At 60.2% G+C, this 25936-nt stretch overlaps 1 protein-coding gene across 2 annotated transcripts in view; it reads right to left on the reverse strand.

Moving 5' to 3' along the window:
* SNX29 (sorting nexin 29) overlaps nt 1–25713 on the reverse strand; it is a 91544-nt gene extending 65831 nt beyond the window's left edge. For both annotated transcript variants that reach the window (XM_055135575.1, XM_055135574.1), the window contains exons 1-4: nt 25625–25713; nt 14112–14176; nt 13128–13180; nt 2851–2975 (exon numbers count right to left, since the gene is read on the reverse strand). In XM_055135575.1, coding sequence (XP_054991550.1) covers nt 2851–2975; nt 13128–13180; nt 14112–14176; nt 25625–25631 — 250 coding nt within the window. In that variant the 5' untranslated portion in view covers nt 25632–25713. The remainder of the gene's footprint in view (nt 1–2850; nt 2976–13127; nt 13181–14111; nt 14177–25624) is intronic.
* Between the last annotated feature and the right edge of the window lie 223 nt (nt 25714–25936).

Consider the following 25936-nt stretch of genomic DNA (forward strand, 5'->3'; position numbering starts at 1 on the left):
TCAGACACACGGGCCAGAGCGGCCAGTGCCCGGAACTGCGGGGGAAGCAGCGCGGGTCTGGGGCAGGGGTGGGTGCAGGCTGGGGGGCGCGGACACCGCTGCTGGGAGCTACTCTTGGCCCGTGGCTTGGGGTCACGTCCCGCAGTGCTTGGGGGGCCCGGGGCCAGGGGTCAAACCCGGCTTCCCGCATGTGAAGGCACGTATGTATCCCTGCCCTCTGGGCATGTCCCCAGCACCCCAGCCCAGCCCTGGAGAGACACGTGTCAAACAGTCGCAAAATCTACTTCAAATTCTCCCCGTGCAAGAACACGGTATCATTTTCAGGGCACGGGGGAAGGCCTGGGGCGGGGGGGGGGGGCGGGGGGGGGCGGGTGGGCTCTGAAGGTTCCAGCAGAGGCCGAGTGTCAAGTCCAGAGCAGAGCTTAGAGACGGCATGGGGGGATCCGTGGGCCTGAGCCCCCCCGCGACCCCACCCCACCAAACTCTTGCCCCAGTGCTGATGGGCCCTCACACAGGGCGAAACATCCCCACTGACTCCGCAGGGCAAATGCCAGCGGTCTCAGGGAGGCTGGGTGCAAACCCCCAAAGTCAGGCAAGGGAAAGGAAAAAAAGTCTCTTGCAGGGGGCTGGAGGGGCGTGGCCTGTGGGAAGCCTCGCCTTGCATATGTGAGACCCTCCAGGGGGGTGGGGGGGAGTCCGTCCCCTGCACCACAAAGGAAAAAAAAAAAAGGCTGAATGACCCTCTTGGGCCAGGTTCAGGCAGGCCCCCTCCACAGGCCTCTGCAGCCCCCATCTCCACGAAAGCAGAAGGCCGGCAGGAACCTGGGAAGGAAGTGAAGACAGCGCCCAAGCAGGAGCCGGGGCCAGCTGGACACGGCTGAGGCCAGCAGCCGACTCCGCCACAGAGGGAAGCAGGAGGAGGGGCCGGAGCGTTTGCTTTGCACGCGGCCGGCCCGGGTTTAATCGCCGGCATCCCATAGGGTCCCCCAAGCACCGCGAGGAGTGATTGATTCCTGAGTGCATGAGCCAGGAGGGACCCCTGAGCATCGCCGTGTGTGACCCAAAAAGAAAAAAAAAAAAAACCAAAGAGGGGGGCCGGAGCGATAGCACAGCGGGGAGGGCATTTGCCTTGCACGCGGCCGACCTGGGTTCAATCCCCGGCATCCCATATGGTCCCCTAAGCACTGCCAGGAGTGATTCCTGCGTGCAGAGCCAGGAGGAAGCCCTGAGCATCGCTGGGTGTGACCCAAAAAGAAAAAAAAAAAAAAGAGGGAGGAGAGCGGGCTGCCGGAGGGCCATGCAGAGCCTCCCTGAGCCACTGGCACTGCCGTCGGGACCCCAGAGCCATCATCCCCCCCCCCCCCCCGCTTCCCTCCGTCAGGAAGCAGGGGACAGCGTCAGCGTGCACCAGGGGAGGCACCCTCCAGAAGGCGGCCTTCCTCACCCAGCTGGCCTGGGGAGGGGGGAGGCAGGGCGTGGTCCTCTCCCCCTGCCTCCCCGGCACCCTCCGGTCCCCCAACGAGCTGACCTCCGAGCTCCCCGGCACCCGAGAAACACCAAAGGGGAACCGAGAGCCCCGCGGGGCTGCGGATTTCCTCCTGGCCACGGGGGCCGGGCCGGGGCGCTCCCAGCACGTGAGGCTTCACTGGAAATTATTTTAAGACAGAAATGAACTCATGCCTCCACCCCCCACAGCCCTCGGGGGCCCCGGGCCGCCAAACACAGAGTCCTTTCTTGAGTTCAGTGCGATGAGCCGTATGCAAAGACGCCCCCCTCCCAGGGACAGAGAAGCGGGTCTGTCCCCTGTGGGAGACGAGGCGTTCGCTCGTGCCGGCCCCGCTGCCGACAGCCGGGAGAGGGGGCCGGGGGGCTGGCCCTGCGACAAGCGGGCAGCGTGTCCTGTGGTCTGCACGGCACCCGGGTGCCTGAGGCTTGACTCACCCGCCCCGCTCCCAGGAGGGAGCCAGGCCAGCCTGGGGCAGCCCTCGGCAGGGGGAAAAGTGACCCGACGGAACGAAGGCCTCGAAGCTCAGACGTGACCTGGGCCGGGCGCTTGCTCAAGAGGAAATTGATTCTGAGGCCGGAGCGACAGCACAGAGGGGAGGGTGTTGGCCTTGCACACGGCCGACCCGGGTTCGATCCCCAGCATCCCACAGGGTCCCCTGAGCACCGCCAGGAGTGATTCCTGAGTGCAGAGCCAGGAGTGGCCCCTGGAGTGGACCCTTTTGGGTCACACCCGGTGTGACCAGGAGTGGTCACACCGGGTGTGACCCAAAAGGCAATAAATAAATAAATTAAAAAGAGGGAATTGATTCCGACTTGTCAGGCCAACCCCAAGACATCAGACACCTTCATGCCGGCGTGTCCCTCGGGTGGCTCGTGCCTGGATGTCCCCTGGGACGAACCGGACTGACGAAAACGGCCACTGCTGCCACCCTCCATTACTCTTTTTTTTTGTTTGTTTTTTGTTTTTGGGTCACACCCCAGCTCTGCACTCAGGAATCACCCCTGGCGGTGCTCAGGGGACCATATGGGATGCTGGGAATCGAACTTGGGTCGGCCGCGTGCAAGGCAAACGTCCTGCCCCCTGTGCTCTCGCTCCAGCCCCACCCTCTGTTACTCTTCAGCGGAGAGCGAAGCCGCCGGGTGCCCGGACGCCCGGACTGCTGGTGACAGTGTGTCCATTCCCCGCCCCTCAAAATCGGCACAGCCCCGCCCCGCACCCCACCCGCCCCAGAGAACCGCAGACGCCGCTGAGGTCCCTTCCACCCGGACGTGGGCGCCCCGTGCCTCTCCCCCCCCCGCCCCTGCCCACCTCGCCTGCCAGGGAGGGGCCCCGGCCCAGGGTACCTGTTTCGGTCTTGCTGGAGAGGCCCGCAGCCTGTCTGAGGGCGGCGGCCGTGAGGGCCAGGCCCCGCGTCCTCTTCAAGCCGTGCTGCAGGACGGCCTCAAACTGGGCGCACAGGCAGGTCACCCTGAAGGAGGACAGGGGCTGTGAGTCCACACGGGGGGCAGGGGGGGCGGCCTGGAGGGTCACCACCCTGGGACTGGCGGGGAGGGGCAGGTGACCGGCCGGCAGCCCAGGGGGGCCCCCCCAACATGGCTCTCCCCTAGTCCACTCCTTCCCGGCCAGGCGGAGAAGCCGCGGCCCGTCCCCCACGCCTTCAGCTGGGAGCCAAGTGACCATCACAGGCAACCGGAAGTAGACTCTAGGGCCGGCCAGAAAGCAGGGGTGGAGGCGGGGCGGGGGGGATTTGCAAACCGATCAGTACTGGTGCGGTCTGCCCCACTGGACCCCCGAACTGTGGCCAATCGGTCTGCCTGGGCTCGGATTCGGGGCCCACCACGCCTGGCCCGCCGGGGTCTGGCCCGGGCCTCACACCCGTCTCAGAACCATGGGCGGGGGCTGAGGAAGGGGAGCAACGCCAGGGGACTGAGTCCACCCGCCTGCCGGACTGGAAACACTGCGATTCTGTGGCCTGTCTCTGACACTAAATCTACATACACATATATGTATGTGCACCTATACACGTATGTCTACATATACGTGTGATTTGCTTTTGAACCACACCCAGTGATGCTCAGGAGTTCCTCTTGGCTCTGCACTTAGGGATCAGTCCTGGTGGGGCTCAGAGGACTCTCTGGGATGCTGGGGATCGAACCCGGGTCGGCCTTGAGCAGGGCAATTGTGCTCCTCTGTTCACACGGGCCCCGTGTGTATGTGGAGGCGGCCCTTGTTTTTTGCTGGGCTGTGAAAGGTCGCGTCAGGAAGTCGGGCCCAGCTGGGGTTTTCACTTAGGCTGCAGCGGCCGTGGGTCTAGTTGGGTTTCTTCCCCCATAACCCGCGAGCAGGAGCCTTCTGCAGCAGCCACATGGCTTAGTGTGTGCACGTGTGTGTGTGTGTGTGTGTGTGTGTGTGTGTGTGAGACACCGGCGATGCTCAGGGGTTCCTCCTGGCTCTACACTCAGGAATCACTCCTGGCGGTGCTCGGGGGACCCTATGGGATGCTGGGAATCGAACCCGGGTTGGCCATGTGCAAAGCAAACGCCCTCCCCGCTGTGCTATCACCCAGCCCATCTGCATCCACATGGGTCACAGCAACTATCTCCACTCTGGCCCGGGTTTCCAGGGCTCCTGGGTCCTCCCTGGGCCTGTGGGCTTCAGAGCCCGGCCCCTGCACGCATGTAACGTGCAGCCCCTGATTAGATGGGCCGGGCGCGGCTGCAGCTTCTGGGGAACACGGAGCAGGAGATGGGTGAATTCTGCAGAAAAAGGAAGCCGGCTGCGGTGGGCGGTGGAGACAGGGCGGGGCGGGCTGAGAGGAAGTGGCCTGGCTGGCGGTGCCCTCGCACTGCTGAGTGGACCGGACACGAGCCAGCAGACTGGGCAGCGCAGAGCAGAGCCAAGTGCAAAGGCCCTGTGGCCACCGCCCCCGTGGGACCTCGCCTGCCCAGAGGCATTTCCTGTCCCGCCCAGCAAGCAGCCACCTGCACTAAGAGCAGCAGGTGCTTGTCACAGTTCACACCCGTGACACCGGTGGGGCCGGTGGGGCCGGTGGGGCCGGTGCTCCGGGCTCCAGTCACACGTGAGGAGCTTTCCAGGCCTCCCCGGGGCTCCCTGAGGGCAGGGGACACTCAGCTCCAGGCTCCTGTCACCACACATGTGCCCGGGCCTTCCCGCCACAGCCCGGAGCACCAGGGCAAGCTGCAGTCACAGAAGGCTCTGCCCTCCCTCCCAGCTGGGGGTCAGAGGGCGTGGACACGGAGACCCGTGGACACAGAGACCCGTGGACACAGAGAGATCCACGTACACGGGAAGGGGCTGGAGCGATAGCACAGCGGGGAGGGCGTTTGCCTTGCACGCAACCAACCCGGGTTCGATTCCCGGCATCCCAGAGGGTCCCCCGAGCACCACCAGAAGTGATTCCTGAGTGCAGAGCCAGGAGGAACCCCTGAGCACCGCCGGGTGTGACCCCCTCCCCTGCAAAAGAAGGCGTGTACACAGGCAGATCCCTGGACATGCCGGCAGTCAGACCTCTGAACCCGAGCAGGACGCGGACACGGTGCGTGTGGAAGAAGCAGCACGCCTGCAGGGCGGGAGCAGAGCGCGGGCTGCTACGGCGCTGGCTCTGCCTGCGGCCGGACCCGGGTCCCAGCACCAGACTGTCCCCTGAGCCCCACCAGGGGGAATCCCTGAGCACAGAGCCAGGAGTCAGCCCTGAGCACCACCAGGTTTGGCCCCAAATACCCACAAATCAGCCGTGGTCGGTCCCGCCTGTCCGTGGCACGGCCACCTGCCCACCAACCCCGCCCGGGGCCGTGCACAGCTGCAGCCCCAGGTCCAGACCTGCAGAGCAGCTGTTTTTGTTTGTTTATTTGGTTTTTTCTTTTTGGGCCCCACCCAATGATGCTCAGGGGTTCCTCCTGGCTCTGCACTCAGGAATCACTCCTGGCGGTTCTCAGGGGACCCTATGGGATGCTGGGAATTGAACCCGGGTCGGCCGCGTGCAAGGCAAACGCCCTACAGCCCTCCCCGCCGTGCTATCGCTCCAGCCCCTGGCTTCTGCTCTCATTATTTTAAACCCGCCTTCACGATGCTCCGAGTCTGGAGACGAGGAGTTGGGAATTCAGGTGAAGAACTTCAGCCGTGGGGCCCGGGTGACTGGGCCCCTGATTGCAAGCGGCCGGTCCCCAGGTCCTCAGAGTGCCGGAAAGCCCAAACAAAGATACAAGCGAACACTTGGGCTGCGTTTGGGTCTGTCTCCCAGCAGAGGACAACGCGCGCGCCAAGCACTGCTCGCCAGCACCCTGGCCTAGATTTCGGGCCTGCCGGGCCTGCACAGACTCTCTAATGGGCCTCGGGAGAACCCGTTTCTGCTGCGGGCGTCTAACAAGAGTCAGGGCCGGCGGTAACGGCAACCGAGCCAGCCCGTGCGCAGACGGATTCTTTTTTTTTATTTTATTTTATTGTGCTTTTTGGGTCAACACCCAGCGATGCTCAGGAGTGACTCCTGGCTCTGCACTCGGGAATTACTCCTGGCAGTGCTCAGGGGACCCTATGGGATGCCGGGTCGGATGCGTGCAAGGCAAACACCCTCCCCGCTATACTTTCCCTCCGCCCCGCGCAGACGGAATCACATGAATCGATCCTTCTATCAGGCTCCAGCTGGACAGGGACCTTCTGGGGGACACCGGGCCGGTCCTGGGCAGGGTCCGGAGCACCCTCAGCGGACAGCAGCCACATCTGCGAGGCTGCAGTGGGCAGTGGCCGGAACAGCAGCCCACTTCCGCAGCGGCTCCTGGCCTGAGCGTTTCTCATCGCCGGCACTGCCCAAGCAAGGCCACACGGGACAAACCCCCTGGAGGCACCACCAGGCCCCCTGGTGGGGAATTAGCTCCATTCTCAAGAAGGTTCTCGCCCTCTCGCCCACGAGAGATCAACCCTGGGCTGAGTGAAAGGGCAGATAAAGATTTACAAGAAGAGGGAAAAAAAATAGATTGAGAACAACATTAGTGACGCCAGCGGAAAGAAAGTACTTAACGTTTGGGCGACTGATGACACAAATGATACCAGAGCCCAGGGCCGGTGCTGTTTAGTCCCGAAAAACATTTACCACAAGCTGGAAATGGTCACTCTGGGGAAGGGCTCAGCGCTGTCGCAAGCCCTCATGGCCGTGCGACATCTCATACTCTAGGCCACGGATGGACCAAGACTGGCACACACACTGCATGGGGCGTAAGGGGGACAGCAACTAATCTTGGGCAAAAGACATATATAGGGGCTGGAGCGATAGCACAGCGGGGAGGGCATTTGCCTTGCACGCGGCCGACCCAGGTTCGATTCCCAGCATCCCATAGGGTCCCCTGAGCACCGCCAGGAGTAATTCCTGAGTACATGAGCCAGGAGGAAGCCCTGAGGATCGCCAGGTGTGACCCAAAAAGCAAAAAAAAATTAAAAAATGTATATACAGGGGCTGGAGCCGGGTGTGACCCAAAAAGAAAAAAAAATGTATATACATATTAGCATACAAGACTCAGCAAGGGCTTAATGGCTCCTGGATGAGATACAACAATCTTCACACACTTTTCTCTAAGGAAACTTTTTTTGGATGATTTTTAGCAGATTATTCATAGCAAGCAATACAAAATAAATTACTTAGGACCTGCTTTGGGGGCAGGCTTGGATGATGGTGGGAAAATTCGAAATGGTGGTAGTGTGAAGGTGTAGTGGTGGGGGGGTTGGTGCTGGAATATCGAATGTAATAAATTACTGTGAACAACAATAACAACAACAACAAAAAGCACTTAAAGGAGGTAAAGGGATAGACACGATACCCTCCCAGCACCTGGACTGCAAAACCGTACGCAGACCAATCACTCTGGCCCCCAAAACTCCTTTCATTAACCACAGACAGAACAAAATCTCAGAGGGACCAAAAAATTTTAATATATATGAATGCTAAAAGCATACATAAAATTGAAAATAATAAATAATAATAAATCATAAAATAATAAACCAGAAATATAGACTTTAGGAAAGAATATTCTAAAATTTTTTTTTTAAGTTTTGTTTGCTTTTGGGATTTTGGGACACATCTGGTGGTGCTCAGAGCTTACTCTTTTTTTTTTTTTTTGCTTTCTGAGTCACACCCAGCAATGCATAGGGGTTACTCCTGGCTTTGCACTCAGGAATCACACCTGGCGGTGCTCAGAGGACCATATGGGATGCTGGGAATCGAACCTGGGTCTGCCGCATGCAAGGCAAACGCCCTCCCTGCTGTGCTATTGCTCCAGCCTTCAGGGCTTACTCTTGACTCTGCACTCAGGGATCACTCCTGCAGGGGCTCAGGATACCCTGGGGGGTACTGGGGATCAAACCCAAGTGCAATGCATGCAAGGCAACTGACCTACCCACTGTTCTAACTCTCTGATCCTAAAATTTAAAAAAAAAAATGTTTTTTTGGCTTTTTGGGTCCTGCTCAGCAATGCTCAGGGGTTACTCCTGGCTCCACACAGGAATCACTCCTGGTGGTGCTTGGGAAAACATACGGGATGCCGGGGATCGAACCTGGGTCGACCACGTTCAAGGCAAACGCCCTCCCCTACCTCTATGCTATCACTCCAGCCCTAAAACCAAAATTTTAAATGTGAAACAGCCCCACAAAAACTTTTCATTCCTATATGGCAAATACTTGGTAGACAAAGCAGTAAATGACAACTCAGAGGGGGAGATGCAGGCACGTGTAACTAGGGAGGGATTCGTATTTATAGTAAGTGGAGGCCTTCTACGATGAGTAGGAAAAGAATAAGCACTCTTATGACATTTTTTTTAAAAATTATTAAAGAAGGGGCTGGAGCAATAGCACAGCGGGGAGGGCGTTTGCCTTGCACGCCGCCAACCCAGGTTCGATTCCCAGCATCCCATATGGTCCCCCGAGCACCGCCAGGAGTGATTCCTGAGTGCATGAGCCAGGAGTGACCCCTGTGCATTGCTGGGTGTGACCCAAAAACCCAAAAAAAAAGAAATTATTAAAGAAGGTGAATGAACCAACCACAAAGGAAAACGCTGAGCACTGTGTGGTGAGCCTCCCTCCCAGGCAAATAAACCGTGCAGCTCTGAGGCCCCAGTCTAGGGCGATGGACGTGAGGCCCGCTCACGGGGCTGAGAGAAGCGAGATGTGAACTGCAGAGAGACCAGGAAGTGCCACTTCTCCTTTGGGCTCCCGCCCCGTGACACTCTGGCAGTCTTGGGGGCCACGCTGGGTCCCCCGGAGACCAGGCAGTGCCAGGATCCACCCCGGGCCTTCTGCTCGCCCAGCGTACATTCCACCCTGAGCCTCCCCCAGCACCTACACCTCAAAACCCTCCTTCTGGGGCCAGAGCGATAGCACAGCGGGGAGGGCGTTTGCCTTGCACGCGGCCGACCCAGGTTCGATTCCCAGCATCCCATAGGGTCCCCTGAGCACCGCCAGGAGTAATTCCTGAGTGTAAAGCCAGGAGTAACCCCTGTGCATCGCCGGGTGGGACCCAAAAAGCAAAAAAAAAAAAAAAAAAAACCCCTCCTTCTAAGAATCTATGGTATAGGGGCCGGAGCAACAGTACAGCGGAAAGGGCGTTTGCCTTGTGCTCAGCCGACCCGGGTTCAATCCCATGCATCCCCTTGGGTCTCCTGAGCACCGCCAGGAGTAATTCCTGAGCACAGAGCCAGGAGTATCTCCTGAGCATTGCGGGGTGTGACCCAAAAAGCAAAAAAAAAAAAAAGAATCTATGCTATAGGGCCAGAACTACAGTCCAGCAGGCAGGGGGGCTTGTTTGCGTGTGGGGTTCGATCCCCAGTAACCCCTATGGGACCCTCAGCCCCGCCAGGAGTGACCCCGAGCACAGAGCCAGAAGTCCTGAACACAGCTGGGTGTGACACAGAAACAGAAACGAAGAATCTATCCCGTTAGGAAATGACAAAAGGGGGCCAGAGCCATAGCACAGCGGGGAGGGCGTCTGCCTTGCATGCCGCCGACCCAGGTTCCATCTCTGGCATCCCATAGGGTCCCTCGAGCACCGCCAGGAGGTAATTCCTGAGTGTAGAGCCAGGAGGAACCCCTGAGCATTGTCGGATGTGACTGAAAATAAAAGAAAAAAGAGAAAACCATGAACAGCAAAGAAGAGGCCCATGTAGAAGCAAGTGGAAACGCATTTCACGCCGGGAGCCCTTGGAGAAACACAACTGGGCACGACCCAGTGTCATCGACGAGCACCTGCAGGAACAGGAGGTGCCGACGGGGTGCGGGTGCGAGGCAGGACTGCTCCTCCGCCGCCGGCGGGGATGGAAAACGCGGCCAGGGACGGGGCCAACAACCAGGCAGTTCCTCACAGACGCACGCGTGCGGCCAGCAGACCCGCCGGCAGACGGTCTCGAGGGAAGCGACGGTGTCTCTCCGCGTGACACACTGGGACCTGAAGCACCGCCAGCAGTGACTCCTGAGCGCAGGGCCAGCAGTGACCCCTGAGCATCTCCGGGTGTGACCGCCACAAAAACAACAACAACAAAAAAAACACCTCAAAAGCAACAAGAAAAAAAGATACGCAGGGATGCCTAAGCTGTAAAACTTGGAGCTAATCAGCGATCCCCTGAAGTCTTTTAAAAGAATTATTAGGGGGCGGGGCTGGAGCAATAGCATAGCGGGTAGGGCGTTTGCCTTGCACACAGCCAACCCAGGTTCGATTCCCAACATCCCATAGGGTCCCTTGAGCACTGCCGGGGGTAATTCCTGAGTGCAGAGCCAGGAGTAACCCCTGTGCATCGCCAGGTGTGACCCAAAAAAAAAAAAAAAAGAATTATTAAGGGGGCCAGAGCGACAGTTCAGAGGGCATCTGCTTTGCAAATGCCCAACCCGGGTTCGAGATCCCCAGCATCCCCTATGGTCCCCTGAGCACCGAGTCAGGAGTAACCCCTAAGCATCACTGGGTGTGACCCCAAAAGCAAAAATAAACAAATAAATAAAAGAACTAATAGGGGGCCGGGGTGATAGTACAGCGGGAGGCGCCTGGCTGGCACACAGGCGACCTGGGTTCAATTCCCAGCAACACATCTGGTCCCGGGAGTCCCCAGGTAAGCCCTGAGCACTGCTGGGTGTGGCCCCCAAACAAAAACGAAACCCAAAAGAAAATAAACTATTAGATATGGAACTTCAAAGTTTTTGACAGGGTGTTCCCCAGGGGAAAAAAATAATAATAATGGTGTGGGACATACATAAATCATATGTATGATTCAACTGGTAAAAATAATGCGATAAAAATCTGTGTGTGGGCGCATGCGTGCGCACGCATGCGTATCTATTTGCACAGGATTACGTGCGGGTGGGGACAGGCGAAGAGCAAATGATTCTTAATCAGTGACATCAGGGACCCAAGAGGAGTGAGAAGAGAAGACGGGAGCAAAAATATAAAAGAGGCAGGGAAGGAAAAATTAAAAAAAGAAAAAGAACCAGAGGGAGAGAAAAAAAAAAGCCAGTTGGCAACAATGAGAACTCATAAGCCCGAAAGAAGTTCCCCAAAGCCCCGTGTCAGCAGGCAGGGTTGGGGTGGGCGGGCTGGCCCGGGAAGCGGATCCAGGTGCCAGTGTTCCGGGGGAATCGCAAACTGAAAGAACAATCAGTTTTCTAGGAGCTGGAGCAATAGCACAGTGGGGAGGGCGTTTGCTTTGCAAGCAGCCGACCCGGGTTCGATTCCCAGCATCCCATATGGTCCCCTGAGCACCGCCAGGGGTAATTCCTGAATGCAGAGCCAGGAGTGACCCCTGTGCTTCGCCGGGTGTGACCCAAAAAGAAAAAAAAAAAACCCTCAGTTTTCTGATCTTGATCAAAAGACATATATAGGGGCTGAGCGATAGCACAGCGGGTAGGGCGTTCGCCTTGCACGCGGCCAACCTGGGTTCAATCCCCCGCATCCCAGAGGGTCCCCTGAGCACTGCCAGGAGTGATTCCTGGGTGCAGAGCCAGGAGTAACCCCTGTGCATCGCCGGGTGTGACCCAAAAAGAAAAAATAATAAATAAATAAATAAAAGAACAACCAGTTTTCAAGAGTGGGAAGTCCTCATTTCTGACCATTTTCAAAAGCGTCCGACAAAAAACGCCCACTGGCCTGGCATGCGGCCAACCTTGGTCTAACCCTCGGCAGCCCACGGGGTCCCCCGAGCTCTGCCAGGAGTCAGCCATGAGCACAGAGTCAGCCCTGAGCACTGCCGGGCGTGGCCCCAAACCCACCCGAGTGTGAGCCCGGGAGCCCAGCACTGCCTGAGGCAAATCAGAACCAGCCCCTGGCACGCGGGGCAGCAGGCAGGAACCGAAAGGGAGAGCCGGAAGAGACCCCCACTGGGATGCCACGCGGGAGACGGGGAGAGGCTGGCACTGGTCAAGGGAAGGTCCGGCCGGCCCGGGGCCCACACTTCTGGAAAAGGAAACTATCCGACACCGGCCTTTCCCAGCCCACTCACGTTGTGATCACAGGCCCACTGGACCCCAGACTGCCCCAGGCGTCCAGCCTCGGGTCCGCGTCACCTGAACATATCACTAGAGTCTCATGAAGGAAGAAGCCGGGCAGCCTGAGGGAGCTGAGCACGCAGCACTGCAAGGGGCCTGGGCACCCCCAGGAGCGAAAACCAGCGCCCCAAACTGGGAGTCTCGGGTATGGCCCAGAACCAAGACAGAGCAGATAACGGGGTCCCAACACCCCTGCCCCGAACTACCCAGGGTCATTTTTTTTGGGGGGGTCTCTCCCTGCAGCACTGCTGTCTCTGGGCCAAGGCCCCCCGAAGCCACGGGCCTTCGCAACAGCTCTTTTTGGCTAAGCTCGAGACGGATGTTTTGGGGGCCGGAGTGATATAGTCCAGCGAGGAGGGCGCCTGCCTTGCGCACAGTCAGCTAGGTTCGATCCCTGACATCCCATTGGGACCCCTGAGCACCTCCAGGAGTGATCCCGGAGCACAGAACCCGGAGGAAGCCCTGAGCACCACCAGGTGTGGCCCAAAAAGCAAAACAAAAAACAAAAACAAAAAGTCTCTAGAAAAAACATTAATATGTCTGGGGCTGGAGTGATAGCACAGCAGGGAGGGCATTTGCCTTGCACGCGACCAACCCGGGTTCGATTCCCAGCATCCCATATGGTCCATGAGCACTGCCAGGAGTGATTCCTGAGTGCATGAACCAGGAGGAACCCCTGTGCATCGCCGGGTGTGACCCAAAAAGCGGGAAAAAAAAAAACAACATTAATATGTCCCTTTTCTGCTTGAAACAAGTTCTTCACAGACATGATTTTCCTACGGCGCTGTGCTGATATCCCGTCCTACCCTACACGCCGCTTGATTCACTGTTTCCCAGTCTTGACCTCTGCGCTCTCGCTGTTAAGCGCTGCCCTGGAGGTGACTTTAGGCAGATACCCAGCAGGGACGCCCCGAGTCAGGGGGGCTGGAGGTTCTGCAAACGCTACAGCCACGATCATCACGACACCCGGGGCCCGGACTCCACCACCTCATCACTGGGTCACAAGCTCCAACACCCGGCCAGGCCCCTCCTGCCGCAGGTCGGCTCCGTGGGCCGCCCCCTCTCCCCCGGCTTCCAGGGCGGCATCTGTACCTGCTGTCGGCGTCCGAGGCTATCTCCTTTCTCCCTCCAAAGCGGATCTGGCACTGCAGGAAGAGAGAGAGGCGGTGACACCCGGTGGGCAAAGGACGCTCACACCTCACCCGGCACGGGGAGACGCGGCCGGGGCGATGGCACACGGGTTAGGGCACCTGCCTGGCTTGCGGCTGGCGCCTGGCTCTGGGGCAAATCAGCTCTGCAGAAGGGCGCCTGAGCACTGAGCCAGGAGCAGCCTGGAGCACCTCTTGGTGTGGTGCTGAACAAACAAAAACAAAAAAAAAATGCAGGGAGGTGACTCTAAGGCTCAGGGGAGCTCTGGATTTAATCCCCAGCCCCGCTCGGTCCCGAGCACCCCCAAGCATGACCCAAAGGAAGGGGAAATAAGGGGCCAGAGGGCAGGACAGCGGGGAGGGCGTGGGCCTGGCACGCAGCTGACCAGGTTCAATTCCTGGCACCCCATAGGGCCCCCCGGCCCCCCACCAGGAGTGAGCCCCGAGCACAGCTGCTGTGGCCCCCAAACAAAGCCAAACCACAGAGAGCAGGGGCCGGGGCGAGAGGGGGGCAGGGAGGGCGCAGGCCTGGCACGCAGCTGACCCAGGCTCAGCTCCAGGCACCCCGGAGGGTCCCCAGAGCTCCGCCAGGAGTGAGCACTGAGCGCTGAGCCAGGGGTAAGCCCCTGAGAGCTCCTGGGTGTGGCCCCCTCAAAAGAGCAACTCACAACACGGTCTGCAGGCCCGAGCGTCAGGGCCCCGGGTGCGGAATCGGGCGGTCCCCGGACCCCAGGACGTCCGTCACCCGCGCTGGGAGGGATAGCAGGCCCCATCTGCGGCGGCCCCCCGGGAGGAAGCCCTGCTCTCCCGTGGTGCACAGTGGGGAGACGACCCACAGCAGGGCTGGGACAAGGGAGGCCCCGGGTCCACCCGCCCGGAGAGGGTGGAGAGGACGGGCCAGTCTGCGGGCAGCGCCCCCCCCCCTCACCTGTTTCACGGCGTCCAGCAGCCGCTCCAGCAGACACTGCCTCTTCAGGTCACTGTTCTGTGGCCCTGGAAGCAAGGGAGAAGGCGTCACGGGTGCAAGCCCCCCCCCCCCCCCCGAGTCAGCCGGGAGCACTGGGCGCGGGGCCCGGAGAGGGACGCCAAGGGGCTGCCCGCAGGCGCTGCATGCCGGCACCGCCGGGTCCCAGAGCACCAACCAGGAGCATCCTGCGAGCACCCGGCTCTGAGAAGCAGCCCCGGAGCCCCCGCCGGACGTGGCCCAAGGCAAAACTGAAGCCGTGGAGAAGAGCCGCAGGGAGACGCGGCCGGCAGGCGGGCGGGAGGGTCAAGGACAGAGGCCGGCCGCCTCCCTCCCGCCCTCGGTCAGGGTCAGAGCGGCGGGGGCCAGGCCGGGAGACAAGGCTCAGGGCTGAAAAAAAAAAAATGGGACTGTGGTTGAAGGGCGGGGGGAGGCTGGAGCAGCCCCGAGCAGGTTGGGGGTCCGAGTGGGCCTTTGGGACGGAGCTTCCGGTGGCCGTGGTCCTGGGGTGCTCATTGTTTCTGGGGGGCCCGGGGTTGTCTGCTGTGTGGCAGGATCCTGACCCCCCCTGGGCCCTCCTCACCCGCCGCCCCTCCCTGTAGGCGGTGACAGTTTCTGCAGACGCTGCCACGTGCCCTGTGTGTGTGTGTGTATGTGTGTGTGTGTGTGTTGGGGTGCACCCGGTCAGCAGCGCCCCCATCTTCCTTCCTTCTCGGGGTCCACTGCCCGGTACCCGGGGGAGTCGCTGTTGCACGGGTGCCGGAGGGGCTGGGGGTGACGCTTCCCTGTCACCCGGTCACGGTGGGGCCGAGGCAGGCGCTGTCCAGGGCCCCCATTGCAGCCACGTGGGGCCGTGTCCGTTTTTTTTTTTTTTCTTTTTGGGTCACACCCGGCGATGCTCAGGGGTCGATGCTCAGGGGTCCCTCCTGGCTCTGCACTCAGGAATCACTCCTGGCGGTGCTGGGGGATCCTACAGGATGCTGGGAATCGAACCCAGGTTGGTCGCGTGGCAGACAAACGCCCTCCCCGCTGCACTGTTGCTCCCCGCCCCCCGCCCCCCCCCCACTCCGGTCTCTCCCTTCCCGCTGCACGACGCCAACAGTCTCTGTGGAGCTGGGACCGTCCAGCCTCCGGGCTGCCACTCAGGCTCCCACGGACCAGCCCGCGCGGCCCTTCCGCGCTGAGAGCGACAGGCAGACGGCGGCCGCACACGCATGGCTCACGGCAGCCACAGGCCAACACGCGGCACGCCCAGAGCCCCCGCAGGGCTCTCAGGCCCACACGTGTGTTCTCTGCACGTATGTGCAAGTCCTGCTCATGGGGCCAAGAGCAAATACAGGGCACGTGGCCAGTCCCCTCCCCGGGACTACCTGGGGTCCCCTGGCCCTGCCAGGAGTCAGCCCTGAGCACTGTGGGGAGTGACCCCCCACAAGAATAAAATAAAACAGCAAAAAACAAGGGATTGGAAAGACAGTCCAGTGGGTAGGGGGTGCCTGGAACACGAGTCTGTCCCCAGCACCAATGGCGCCCTCGAGCCCCCAGGAGAGACCCCTGAGCACAGAGCCAGGAGTCAGCCCTGAGCACCGCCAGGAGAGACCCCTGAGCACAGAGCAGGAGTCAGCCCTGAGCACCACCAGGAGAGATCCCTGAGCACAGAGCCAGGAGTCAGCCCTGAGCACCGCCAGGAGAGATCCCTGAGCACAGAGCCAGGAGTCAGCCCTGAGCACCGCCAGGAGAGATCCCTGAGCACAGAGCAGGAGTCAGCCCTGAGCACCGCCAGGAGAGATCCCTGAGCACAGAGCAGGAGTCAGCCCTGAGCACAGAGCCAGGAGTGAGCCCTGAGCACCGCCAGGAGAGATCCCTGAGCACAGAGCCAGGAGTGAGCCCCGAGCACCCCCGGAGGGGCCCCCGACGCCCCTTCCAAAACAAAGGGGTTGACTCAAGGTGCTCTGGCAGACGAGCTTCGGTAAAGAGACACATAGTTACGTTTTTGAGGCTTTTTTTGGCAAATCATCTGTCACAGCTCCTTGGTACGGCCATCACGGGGCAAAGGCCACCAGACAATGGTCAATGAGTGTCTGTGTTCCACCCTGCAGAAAAACAGCCGGGCAGGCGAGAAACACGGGCGGGGAGAGGGCTCGGGGCTCACTCCCGGCTCTGTGCTCGGGGCTCACTCCTGACTTGGTGCTCAGGAATCACCCCTGGCTCTGTGCTCGGGGCTCACTCCTGACTTGGTGCTCAGGAATCACTCCTGGCTCTGTGCTCGGGGCTCACTCCTGGCTTGGTGCTCAGGAATCACCCCTGGCTCAGGGACCATATGTGGTGTTGGGGATCAAACCAGGATCATAGCAAGGCAAGAGCCTTAAGCCCTGTACTATCTCTCTAGCCCCTAATCTCTCTCTCTCTCTCTCTCTCTCTCTCTCTCTCTCTCTCTCTCTCTCTCTCTCTCTCTCTCTCTCTCTCTCTCACATACACACACACACACACACACACAACGGCACCACACAAACTTTTTGGCGCAAAGGTCTCTCTTCCTCCCTCTGGAGAAACACAAGCCGCCCCCGTCACGGGCTGGTGGTGCAGGTTGAAAACAACCCCACCGGGTTTGCGGGCAGCGGGGCGGAAACGCTCTGCTCGGCGGGGCAAAGTCTCCCTGCGGGCTGTCCTGAGAAGCACCGAGGGCGGGAGGAGAGAAGGAAGGAGCACTGAGTGCTCCCGGGACCTCCTCCTCCCGCGGGGCCACTGAGGCACGGGCACTCTCCGCTGCGTCCCCGTCCTGCACCAACGCTCCGGGCAAGTCGTTCCAGCCCGCGCTGCACCGTCACCCAGGGGTTCGCTCACTCCCAGACTGTCTGCACCCCAAGCTCTTCCCACTCGAACCCGCGAATGCCCAGCAGAGATTTCCCCGCCTGTCCTATCACGGGGAATGGCAGCTAGACCCAAACCAAATGCCGCTGCTCTGCCTCCCGGCTCCGGGTTCGGGCATGAACCCTGGCCGCGTGTGTTGCAGGGACCGTGGGGCAACAAGATGGAACCAGGCCTAGAGGCCAGCAAGGGAAGTGCCATGACCCTTGGGCTCTCTCTCTGGCCCTCGCTCCCGTTGTTGTAAATAAAGCTTTATTGAAATACACTCCTGGCTGCTCAGTTAACAGACGGACTGAGACTGGCTTAGTAGGAGGCAGCTGGGACGGTGGGGACAGTCCCCAAAGCAGAAATTTACTCTCCGGCCCTCTACTAAGAGGCCAAGTCCATCCCAGTGTCCCCCCTCTGTAGAACCCGCTTTATCTCCCCTCTGGGGGGGCAGGGGCGGTGGTAAAATCACTGGCTCGTGAGTTCCACGGAGAGCCAGGCAGTGTGACGAGAAGGCAGAGGGTGACTGTTCTGAGTGGAAACACAGCGTCAAATGACAAAGCACGGGGCCAGAGCGATTGCCCAGCAGGGAGGGCATTTGCCTTGTACACAGCAGACCTGGGTTCTATCCCCGGCATCCCATAGGGTCCCCCAAGCACCGCCAGGAGTGATTCCTGAGTGCAAAGCCAGGAGTAACCCCTGAGCATCGCCGGGTGTGACCCAAAAAGACACTGTAGCACTGTATCACTGTTATCCCTTTGTTCATCGATTTGCTCGAGCGGGCACCAGTCACGTCTCCGTTGTGAGACTTGTTGTTACTGTTTTTGGCATATTGAATACGCCACGGGGAGCTTGCCAGGCTCTGCCGTGCGGGGCGGGATACTCTCGGTAGCTTGCCGGGCTCTCCGAGAGGGACGAAGGAATCGAACCCGGGTCGGCCATGTGCAAGGCAAATGCCCTCCCTGCTGTGCTATCATTCTAGTCCCAAAAAGACAAAAAAGTGAAAATGCCAAAGCAATGCCACCAGGCACAAGGCACAGGCCTGGGCCGGAGACGTCCAGAGCGCCGGGAACACTGGCACTGACCGAGCCCCAGGGGCCTGCGGGGACACACCCCCGGTTCCACACAGCCTCAGCTGCTGTTTCTTTGTCGGCGTTGATGGGGGAGGAGAGAGCCTGAGACGGACAAGGTGGGGAGTGGAGGGGGTAAAGGAGTCACACCCGGTCCCCCAGCCAGTCCTGGAGCCCACCCGGAGCACAGAGCCGGGAGTACGCTCCAAAGGGTGTAGACGAAAACACAAACAAACGAAAAAGACACAGAGAGGAGGAAAAATGAAGAGGCAAGTGGGCAGGGGTCCGGCCAGCACGCTGGGTGCAGAGAGTTCACTCCTACTAGCCCTGGGCCCTTCCCTCCTGCTAGCCCCGAGCCCGGGGTCTCTCCCGCCCCTTCGGAGGAAAGTTCGGGGTGCAGACGCAGGCGGGCACTCCCTCGCCGGCACCCTTTCTCCTTAGGGCCCGCACTCTGCTCCGCTCCCTCGGGGACACGGAGACGGGCAGACCTCGGAGCATCCCTATCGGCGCCATGGCACGGCCGAGGGATGGGAAAGGTTTCTCTCGGGCCCCAGGACCAAACTGCCCTCCGGGGAGGGGAGTGATGAGATGGGCAAGGCCAGAGCCCGAGTGACGTGACGGTAGGCGGGGAGGGAGTTTGCTTCGCACGGGGCCCAGCTGGGCTCCAGCCCAGAATCCCACAGGATTCCCCAGCTTCCCCGGGAGTCACTCCCGAGTGCAGAGCCAGAAGGAACCCCTGAGCTTTGCTGGGGTGACAAAAGAAACCAAAAACCAGCAAGGCCTGGGGGCTAGAGAGATACTACAAGGAGTAAAGCATCGTATATCAACCCCTGCAAGGAGGGAGACAGACAGAGAGACAGAGACAGAGACAGAGACCTAAACATATGCAAGATGGTAAGTCCATCACATTGTGGGTTTTCTTATGGAGTCAGGTGGCACTAAAACCCACGCTTGCAGTCCCCATATATCCTACATCTCCTTAGGGGCAAATAAAATTGGTTGCAACATATTTTTTCCTGATTCGAATGAAAACCACAAGGAGGGACCAAAGCAATAGTCTAGCCAGTGTGTGTAGACATCCCGGGTTCAATCCCCGGCATCCCATAGACGTCCCCCAAATACTGCCAGGAGCGATGCCTGAGTGCAGAGCCAGGAAGAAGCCCTGAGCATCGTAGGGTGTGGCTCAAAAATGAAAGAAAGAGAGAAAGAGAGAGAGGGAGAGAGAAAGAGTGGAAAGGAAAAGGAGGGTGGGCAGCAGGAGGGGAGGAAGGAAGGAAGGGAGGGAGGGGGCAGAGGGACAGCACAGTGGGGAGGGTGTTTGCCTTGCACGCGGCTGACCCGGGTTCAATTCCCAGCATCCCATAGGGTCCCCCGAGCACCACCAGGAGTCATTCCTGAGTGCAGAGCCAGGAGTAACCCCTGAGCATCGCCGGGTGTGACCCAAAAAGGAGAGAGAGAGGGAGAGAGAGAGAGAGAGAGAGAGAGAGAGAGAGAGAGAGAGGAGAAGGGGGGAGAGAGAGAGAGAGAGGAGAGAGAGAGAGAGAGGAGAGAGAAGGGAGAGAGAGAGGAGAGAGAGGAGAAGGGGGGAGAGAGAGAGAGGAGAGAGAGAGAGAGAGGAGAGAGAGAGACAGAGAGGAGAGAGAGAGAGGAGAGAGAGGGGAGAGAGAGAGAGAGAGAGAGGAGAGAGAGAGAGAGAGAGCCACAAATATTCCTTTGTTGGTCCCCACCCAGGGGCGCTCAGTCACTCAGTCCCTGTAGTGTCCTTCTGAAGGACGGATTCTCGTTACAGATTCTTGTTTTGTCTCTTTGGGGGCCACACCCAGCGGCGCTCAGAGCTTCCTCCTAGGTCCTTGAGCCAGAGATTAACCCGGGGTCAAAGCCTGGCCGGGTCAGTGCTCACTCCCCCCCCCGTACTATCTCTCCGGCCTCTCACTGAGGGACCCTTCAGGCAAACGCCGCTGCCGGACGGCGGAGCCGAGGACGTGGGGCTTCAAAGTCTCCCAGAAGATGCTGCCGGAAGGTGACCCCCGAGTCCCCGCAAGAGCTCGGCCACAGGGGCTGGAGCACAGCACAGCGGGGAGGGCGTTTGCCTTGCACGCGGCCGCCGACCTGGGTTCGATTCCCAGCATCCCCTTGGGTCCCCCGAGCACCGCCAGGAGTAATTCCTGAGTGCAGAGCCAGGAGTGACCCCTGTGCATCGCTGGGTGTGACCCAAAAAGCAAAAAAAACAAAAACAAAAAAATCGGTCATCACCGCAGCCTTGGGTCTCCCTGTGTCCACAGCGCCAAGGGGTCGAGCGGCCTTTCACCCCTCCGACCTGGCCTCTGCCCGTTTCCCTCAGCTCCTGAACACAGCGGCCTCTCTTTGCCGGCTGATCGGGCCGACGAGACACCGGGTGTCGTTCCCTCAGGATCACAACCCAGCGGAAGGGAAGCAGCTGGCGGAGTCGCCAAGGAAACCTCGGGGATAAACAGTTGCCTTCACCCAACACTGCCAAGGCCCAGGGGTCACGGGGGAAGCGGTGGGGGTGCTCCAGTTTTGAAAAATTAAAAAATCAAAATCAAAAGACTGTGCTTCAGAGGCTGCCATGGAGACGGCGGGCAAACACGCGGGGAGCGGGAGGGAAAGCTGGCGAGGAGGACTCTGTCGGATGCGGCACCGGGTTCGGGAATCAGACAGAACCTCCAGGCTCCACAGCGACAGGACAAAGAACCCTGGAGGGATAGCACAGCGGGGAGGGCGTTTGCCTTGCACGTGGCTGACCCGGGTTCAAATCCCAGCATCCCATATGGTCCCCTGAGCACGGCCAGGAGTAATTCCTGAGTGCAGAGCCAGGAGTCACCCCTGAGCATCGCCGGGTGTGACCCAAAAAGCAAAAAATAAACAAACAAAATAAAAATAAGCAAAGGGTCCGAACGGATGCTTCTTCGAAGGAGCACAAGTGGCTGAGAAGGACACAAAGCGCAACTGGTCAGGGCCAGAGGGTACTTGCCCCGCACGCACCCCCTATAGTCCCCCCAAATCCACTGCAGTGCCAGAGTGATAGCACAGCGGGGAGGGCGTTTGCCTTGCATGCAGCCAACTCAGGTTCGATCCCCGGCATCCCATAGGGTCCCCCAAGCACCGCCAAGAGTCATTCCTGACTGCAGAGCCAGGAGGAACCTGAGCAGCACCGGGTGTGACCCAAAAAGAAAAAAATTAAATAAATTTCTGAGTGCAGAGCCAGGAGTCAGCCCTGAGCAACCTGCAGGGGTGCCCCAAATATGAGCACTAAAACGCGGATCCACACCAACACAGTGTCTCCAAACCAAGACGGCGAGGGGGGTGCCCGCACCGGCAGGCAGTGCCCAGAGCAATGCTCAGCGGGCAGCCACTTTGGGCAACGGTGCAGCAGCTCCTCAGAGGGTCTCCTGCAAATCTGCCCTTTCCTATGTGCCCTCCCTGCAGGTTGCCAAGCTCGTGGACAACCGGGGTTCAGTATCCGGCACCACCTTTTGGCCCCCAAAACCCCGCCTGGAGTGATCCCTGAGCACAGCCAGGTGTGGCCCAAAAAGCAAAAAAAAGAAAGAAAAGAAAAGAGGAAACTGGCAGGAGTCCGCAAGCGTGGACTGTCCATCCAAGGAGAGGGCAGGACAGAAACGGCCACGGCGGCAGGAACCTGACACACCAGGAGCCCGACACAGGCCACAGCAGGCGGGAACCCCGACAAACCACGCACCAGACACAGGCCACGGCAGGCGGGACCCCCGACAAACCACGCACCAGACACAGGCCACGGCAGGCGGGACCCCCAACAAACCACAGCAGGCAGGAACCCTGACATACCACGCACCAGACACAGGCCATGGTGGACGGGACCTGACACACCACACACCAGACACAGGCCACGGCGAGCGGGACCCCCGACAAACCACAGCAGGCAGGAACCCTGACATACCACGCACCAGACACAGGCCACGGTGGACGGGACCTGACACACCACGCACCAGACACAGGCCACGGCAGGCGGGAACCCCGACAAACCACGCACCAGACACAGGCCACGGCGAGCAGGACCCCCGACAAACCACACACCAGACACAGGCCACGGCGGGCGGGAACCCGACACACCACAGCAGGCAGGAACCCTGACATACCACTCACCAGACACAGGCCACGGCAGGCGGGAACCCAACACACCACGCACCTGACACAGGCCACGGTGGATGGGACCCGACACGCCACACACCAGACCACAGGAAAGACCACACTTTGTCTGACTTTGTTTCTCAGGCCAAACAGGGCATTCCAGGGAGAGAGAAAGTAGCTGAGGCTGCCCGGGCCGGGCACGGGGCGACACCCCCTGCCTGCGTCTCTGCACAGTCACGAAAAGGGCCTGAAACTGAAAACGCTGCATGTGCACAACAGACGTCTCCACAGGACTCAGGAAGCGGAAGTAAAAGAATAAAAAAGGCAAAACATTATCGGGAGGGCCAGAGCCACAGCACGGCGGGGAGGGCGTCTGCCTTGCATGCGGACAACCCGGGTTCAATTCCTGCCACCTCTGACGGATCAACCCATAAGCATCACCAGGAGTGGGCCCCGAGCACAGAGCCTGGTGTAAGCCTGAGCACACAGGATGTGGCCCAAACAAACACACACACACACACACACACACACACACACACACACACGAAAAGATATTTGGGGCCAAAGAAATGGCTCACAGAGCCGAGCACATGCTTTGTACACAGGAGGCCCAGGTGCCATCCGTGGCCAATGGCATCCACAGGGTCCCTGAGCAGCAGCGGGTATGGTGCACACGCGCGCACACGCACACACACACACATACACACACACGATACTTGTTGAGACTGTATTCCCCACTTCTCCACTTTCACAATGTTTATGATTTTCTTTAAAAAAAAAAAAAATGGGGCTGGAGCGAATGCACAGCAGGGAGGGCGTTTGCCTTGCATGCGGCCGACCTGGGTCCGAATCCCAGCATCCCATAGGGTCCCCTGAGCACTGCCAGTAGTAATTCCTGAGTGAAGCGCCAGGAGTAACCCCTGTGCATCTCCGGGTGTGACCCAAAAAGCAAAAAAATAATAATAATAATGGACAGATATAAATGAGGAAACGCACTCAAACCACCGCATTGCGCTGTGTGTCAACCATCAATCCCCCGACGGAAAACCCCCGTTTCAACTGTCTCTCCAAGAATGAACCCGCGGACTTCCCCTGCTGTCCTCAGTGCTATTCCCCATCACAGAGGAAGCCTCTGGCCCTCACGCTTTCGCCAATAAATAAAGCCATTTGCTGTTGCAATGATTTTTTTAAATTAAATTTTAAAACTTCCTGAGCAGGGCTGGAGCGATAGTACAGCAGGGAGGGCGTTTGCCTTGCACATGGCTGACCTGGGTTCCACTGCCAGCATCCCATAGGGTCCCCGAGCACCGCCGGGAATAATTCCTGAGTGCAGAGCCAGGAGGAACCCCTGAGCATCGCCAGGTGTGACCCAAAGGAAAAAAAAAAATTCCTGAGCTTTGATACCCAGGGGTTCCATTGATCAAGTTCCCTTGGCTTTTATCAACTTCGCTGGTTTTTTTTTTTCTTGCAAGGATGGCGGAACGGAGAAGGGCCCACCTCTGGACTGGGCCAGTGACTCAGACTCCTGGGTCCAGCACTCGAACGCGAGAAGTCATGGGCCCCAGCATGGCAAAACGTAAAAAGAAGAGAGCTGGGGGCTGGAGCGAGAGCACAGCGGGGAGGGCGTTTGCCTTGCACTCGGTAGACCCGGGTTTGATTCCCAGCATCCCATAGGGTCCCCTGAGCACCGCCAGGAGTGATTTCTGAGTGCAGAGCCAGGAGTAACCCCTGAGCATCGCCAGGTGTGACCCAAAAAGAAAAAAAAAAAAAAAGAAGAGAGCTGAGCCCCAGCGCCAGTCCAGAGAAAAAGAAGAAAAAAACCCCACAACCCCACACCTGGATCCTTATGGAAACCAAACAAAAACAAACCTTAAGCTCCTGACTACACAGCCCTGAGTGTGAGCGGCTGACCCTGATCACCTCATCTGGGCAAGACCTAGTCACTGCGCTCAGCCGAGGAGAGAGCTGGTCTGTGTGGCCCCCTCTCTGCAGGGATTTCAGAAGGACCCGGGGACACGCTCTGGAGCCCAGAGCCGGTGCGGCAGAGGCCAGGATCCGAACCACTGAACGGAGACCGCCCGGCTGCCAGACCGAACCATTCCGGACTGGAAAGGGCTGCCTCCTGGACAACTCCTCTGAAGGGTCAAGGACTCGGGCCCGAGCGACCGGACAGCAGGGAGGCGGCTGGCCTTGCGCACGGAGAGCTTCGGATGGATGCCCGGTACCCACCACCATCCCCAAGGCCCCTGGGTGTGACCCAGATAAATAAATAAATAAACAAACAAACAAACAAGAAGATTCAAGGACTTGAAAGTTCACACCCCAAATCTCTCTCTCTCTCTCTCTCTCTCTCTCTCACACACACACACACACACACACACACACAGAGCTGATGATCAGCAGCCCCATTCCCCGCTCCAAGCTCCCTCGCCCAAGTCACTCCAGTAGGAGCAAACCTCAAAGGTCAGGAGCCCCAGCGACAGTCCAGCGGGGAGGGCGTCTGCCTTGCACACAGCCCACCCGGGTGCGATCCCCGGCATCCCATAGGGTCCCCCAGCACCGCCAGGAGTCATTCCTGAGCGCAAGGCCAGGAGTGACCCCTGAGCATCACTGGGTGTGACCCAAAAAGCAAAATAGAAAAAACACCTCAAAGCTGAAAATGCAAAGACACCTAGTGTCCATCTCGGCCATGGCCCCCCAGAGCTCTGTTTCCGGGGGGGGGGGAGGGGGAGGAAAGGCAGTTCGAGGGGGGCTGCAGGCACTTGCACTTCAGGGGCATCCGCGGGTCCCCTAAGCCCACCCTGCTCCCCAGGGCGGCCCCTGAGTCACCGCCGTGTCCACACACACACAGCACCCAGGCATGACTTAGCACCAGGCGCCCGAGGGTGCGGGGAGCGACCTCCAGCCAGCCGGGCCCGGGGCCCCAACTTCAGAGGCCCTGACCACCCGCGGGGGGGCGTCCCAGGCCTGGCCTCCTGCCCTGGGGGTCCCGGGAAGGGTCTGGGGACGGGGCAGGACAGGGCGGGGCGGGGCGGGGCGGGACCCGGGCACAGACGCAGGGGCCGGGGCGCGGGGGTCCCGGGCAGGTCCGAGCGGCGGGAGGGACGGGACCGCGGGCACAGGGGTGGACACGGCGGGTGGACACTGGGGCTGGAGGGCGCCCCGGGTCCCGGGGGGCAGGGAGGCGGCGCCGCGGGGCGCGGGGGCAGCAGGGTCTGCACACTCCGAGCCCAGGGGCGGGGGTCCGCGCGGACCGGGGGTGGGCGGCAAGGGCGGCCGGCCCCGGGGGGCGGCCACTGGCCCCGGGGCTCCCGGTGAGACCCCCAGGGAGGACGCGGCCGGCCGCGCAGGGGCCCCGGGGGGCGCGATCGGGGGATCGGGGGTGCAGCCGCGGCGGCGGCGCCGGGCGGGCGGGTGACAGCGACTCACCGCTCATGATGCCACCGCGGGGGCCGCCCGCCGCCGCCGCCGCCGCCGCCGCCGCCGCGCTTCGGACCGGCCGGGAGACAGCGCGCCCCGCCCCGCCCCGCCGCGCCCCGCCCCGGAAGTGCAGGCGAAGCCCCGCCCCGACCCGGAAGGTAAACACGGGCGCGCGCGGACGTGGGGAGGTGAGCGGCTGCCCGGCGAGCAGGGTGGACGGAGACCCCGGCCAGGCGGCGTCCAGGGTCATCGGGGGCCCTGTCCCGGCAGAGGGGCCGAGCCAGGAAGCCACGCTGGAGCTGGTTCCGTGTCTGATGAGGA

The sequence above is a fragment of the Sorex araneus genome, chromosome 4 (genome assembly GCF_027595985.1).
Source record: "Sorex araneus isolate mSorAra2 chromosome 4, mSorAra2.pri, whole genome shotgun sequence".
NCBI classification, from domain to species: domain Eukaryota; kingdom Metazoa; phylum Chordata; class Mammalia; order Eulipotyphla; family Soricidae; genus Sorex; species Sorex araneus.